The sequence below is a fragment of the Cydia fagiglandana genome, chromosome Z (genome assembly GCF_963556715.1).
Source record: "Cydia fagiglandana chromosome Z, ilCydFagi1.1, whole genome shotgun sequence".
Taxonomy (NCBI): Eukaryota; Metazoa; Arthropoda; class Insecta; order Lepidoptera; family Tortricidae; genus Cydia; species Cydia fagiglandana.
This window is the reverse complement of record NC_085959.1, coordinates 2,489,511-2,493,629: the sequence shown is the minus strand read 5'-3', so window position 1 is coordinate 2,493,629 and position 4,119 is coordinate 2,489,511. Positions and strand designations below refer to the sequence as shown.

General features: G+C 38.7%; 1 protein-coding gene across 1 annotated transcript; it reads left to right on the top strand.

The window, feature by feature from the left end:
- The first annotated feature begins 1,672 nt into the window (after positions 1–1,672).
- LOC134679210 (uncharacterized) lies at positions 1,673–2,761 on the top strand. Its single transcript, XM_063538089.1, has one exon. It carries the CDS (start codon positions 1,816–1,818, stop codon positions 2,701–2,703), a length of 888 nt encoding a protein of 295 aa, XP_063394159.1. The 5' UTR covers positions 1,673–1,815; the 3' UTR covers positions 2,704–2,761.
- Positions 2,762–4,119: the final 1,358 nt, after the last annotated feature.

Sequence of the window (4,119 nt, the reverse complement as noted above, 5' to 3'; positions counted from 1 at the left end):
GAGTTCCGACGAAATAATGAAATTAATATCAATTGTAATCGTAGGTGTTGGAATTGGCAGCGTAAGCAGAATTGATTTTAAATAACTTGCTGCCTCTGCCGCCAAGTCAAAGACGAAGTATGTATATGGTTGCTTATGGCAATTTTATTATTTGAGGAACTAAGAAAAATGGCTTACAGTTTATTAGAAACAGTTTTGTGGCATATTTTAAATGAATGTAACTACAAATTCGTCAACAATGTGGAAATTATACTTATTTACTCCATGCATGAAGCAACGATGTATGTGAAACATGATATCAACATGAAAGACTATGTAAACTTACGTGACGAAAACGACAGTCAGACGGATACAAGGCGAAAAAATCAAAGATACATGAAAATATACGGGTAGTAAAAATACACGACTCGTGTAAAACATACGCGTGATAATGATATATAGGTACGTGTTGGTTATATTTTGGGTGTAGTTTACTTTTAGTTTTTTCTATAAATAAAACTTGGGTTTCGTGGATTTTTTATTTTATTTATTTCATTGCATGTTTGAGAAAAGCACTATACATACCTCGGCGGGAAATGGGGTTGCCCGCGCTCAGACCTATCCGGCCTCGCTTCGCTCGGCCGTCTATATGTCTTCGGCCGGCAACCCCTTTCGTCCCGGCCTCTGTAGTAATGTACTATTAAGAAACTAAAATGTCTTAATCTTGTTCATCCGTAAAATAGTAGGTAATGGCGACAATAAAGTGTCATAGTGGATGGTAAAAGTAAAAGTAAATACATATTATAGAGGTCTTGAGTGGAATATTATGTTATTGGTAAGTGCCGATTATTATTTATTGCGAACCTATGTATCTTTTCTGGCAAAATATTCACGCGCCTGCAAAATAACAAAGAGAAACCATAAGGAAAATATCAAAAATCGGTAAAGTTAGTGTTTGTTTTTAAGGTTAGAATATCAAAAATATTTATAAATATTAATTCTAAGGCTAAAGTTAATTTATTTTAGCTGGTAATCATAACACGATGTTAGTCTGATAAATATTTGCAAGTATTTCATTAATTATATTTACAAATACGTTTTATTTTCATTGTAAAATGGCGACAATTTTTAAGCAGCCTACAGGTTAGTTGGAGAGTATTATAATCTTAGTAGCTGTGCTGTGTAATAAATGGAGTATCATTTACAGCTTTTGTAATTAAAACAGCTTTATAATAGGATATTTGTATTCGTTTGGCTGTATTTCGGTTCTCCGTACATAAGTTATAAGTCTCTTTAGAAATCCGTATAACAAATAAAAAAACCCTTAGGTCCAAATGTCTATTTCTATTCTTCGTTCCATTTCATAATTTTCTAAATTATTAATTTTGTTCATTACATTTTTTTTATTTTCGTGGTCGAAATATATACTTATACGAGTGTAAAATTACGCCAAAATAAGCAACTCTGTCAGTAATACTGAAAAAAGCTGTACTATAGCTGCCATTTATTCTTTTAGTTTTATAATACCCTTACAGACAGAAGTTATACAACTACTATTCTTATAGGAGAGTAAAATTACGCCGAGGAGGAAGGAGGATTGTAAAGTTAGGTCCAGAGAGGCGACGGAAAGAAATAGGTAGAAAGAAACTAGACGAATCAAACGAATTATATAATCGCGCGGCGGATATTGTGTCTCAGTTACAGGAGCAAACGGAAAAATATAAAATTACAGAATTAGAGTTAGCTAATAAGCATATAAACGATATTGCCGACACTTACAGTAGGATAAAGATAGCAATAAATTATTTTGATACAGAAACTCAAACAGACGGAAAAATGGCTAAGCCCAGTTTTGATGTCAAGACGGCCATCGCCTTGTTGCCCGTCATGACGGGGCAGGAGGATACCACTAAACAATTAATAGACGGTATTCTAATGTACAGTTCCATTATTAGTAGCGAAACTCAACAGGTTTTAATAGACTTCGTCCTAAAAACAAGACTTTCATCTAGCGCTAAGCTCAGATTAAAGACGTCATATAGTAGCGTAGAATTACTTGTCACGGATATGCGCACATTTTTACTACCTAAAAAATCGTCCGAATCGATTCAGGCTCAACTATACAGAGCTAGGCAAGGTAGGAGAACTATAGAGGCATTCGGAGCCGAGATCGAGGATCTTTTCGTCAACCTGACCATATCTCAGGCCGACGATAACGATAGCAGGTACGATATACTTCGTCCGCTGAACGAGAAATCAGCCATTAAACGGTTTGCAGACGGTCTAGCAGACCCAAAATTAAGCACAATAATATCATCTAGGCAATTTACGTCATTGCCCGAAGCAATCAGGACGGCCATTGACGAGCACAGCTCATCACCACAACAGGATCAAGTCCTACATTATGGACGGGGACATTCTCGTAATAATTACGGGAACCGGAATGCCCACTCTGCGCGTTACAATAGGAATAAGGGCAGAGATTTTAACACAGGAAATAAAAATACATTCGGGACACGGTATTATTCCAATAATAACCGTAACACAGGTATTTCGCAACACGTCTCGACAAATAGAGTTAAACAACCGGACAATTTCGCTGACCGTGCAGCTACAGTCCACCGACCTGCGCGCGCGCCCACTCGCCCGAATACGCGTGCGCAGCAGCACATGCAACCGTCACACGATAATGTAAATCCTAACAGGCAGTTTTTTCGTGACTAATATGAATAGCGCAATATTTAGTTATAATAAAGATAACTATAGCACAGTAACTTGTAGTATAGGTAAAACATATAAATTATAATTTTTAAGAAAAAAAAACCGACTTCTATGGGACCCGGTGAAAGATTATGGTAGATGGTGCACTATGTAGAAAAGGAGGTAAAACCAGTACTTTCTAGTAGCATTTCGTTTCTGTAAGGGTCGTAGTTCTAGCCTAACTTAACCCACTTCTCTGATTGCAGTTCGGTTCTGTGAGGATCGTAGTTCGAACCTAATCAAACCCACTTTTCTAGTAGCATTTCGTTTCTGTAAGGCCCGCAGTTCTAACCAAACCTAACCCACTTTTGTTTGGTCTGTGAGGATCGCAGTTCAAACCTAACCTAACCTACTTAACGGCGCATGCCGTGCGGTGTACGGGGGTATGAGCGGGAGGGGTTTGGCATCATCATACTATATACCTACATTTTATGGTAGGTAATCATAGCGGTTTATTTAGTTTAGGTATCATAGTGATTTTCCGGGTCAAGGTCCAGGTCTCTGAGTCCGAGTCCGGGTCTGAGTCTGGGTCCGAGTCCGGGTCCGAGTCCGGTCCGAGTCCGGGTCCGAGTCCGGGTCCGAGTCCGGGTCAGAGTCCGGGTCCGAGTCCGGGTCCGAGTCCGGGTCCAAGTCCGAGTCCGAGTCCGAGTCCCGGTCCGGTTCCGATCCGGGTACGAGTCCGGGTCCCAGTCCAAGTCAAAATCGAAATTCGAAATCACCAAACGTGTACTATGCGTCGTTGAAGAGTTCTGTTCTGATCATCATCAGCAGTTCCACTTCATCAAATGCGACAGTTTTTAATGTAAATGCTTGATTTTATGATGAAAATACAGAAAATTCTATACGTATGCCTTTAAGATTTGAGGAGTTCCCTCGATTCCTTAAGGTTCCCATCATCAGAACTCGAGCTTGACAGAAATGTGGCTTAAAAACTAAACTTGCTTAGCAAACATAACGAAGAGTACAAATCGCCAAACGTGAACTATGCGTCGTTGAAGAGTTCCGTTCTGATAATCATCAGCAGTTCCACTCCATCAAATGCGACAGTTTTGAATGAAAATGCTTGATTTTCTGATAAAAATACAAAAACCTCTATATGCATGCCTTTAAAATTTGAGGAGTTCCCTCGATTTCTTATGGATCCCATCATCAGAACTCAAGCTTGACAAAAATGTTGCTTAAAAACTGAACTTGCTTAACAAACATAAGGAAGAGGACAAATCGCCAAAGGTGAACTATGCGTCGTTGAAGAGTTCCGTTCTGATCATCATCAGCAGTTCCACTTTATCAAATGTCACGTTTTTGAATGTATATGCTTGATTTATTGATAAAAACACAAAAATCACTATATGTAGGCCTTTAAGATTTGAGGAGTTCCGT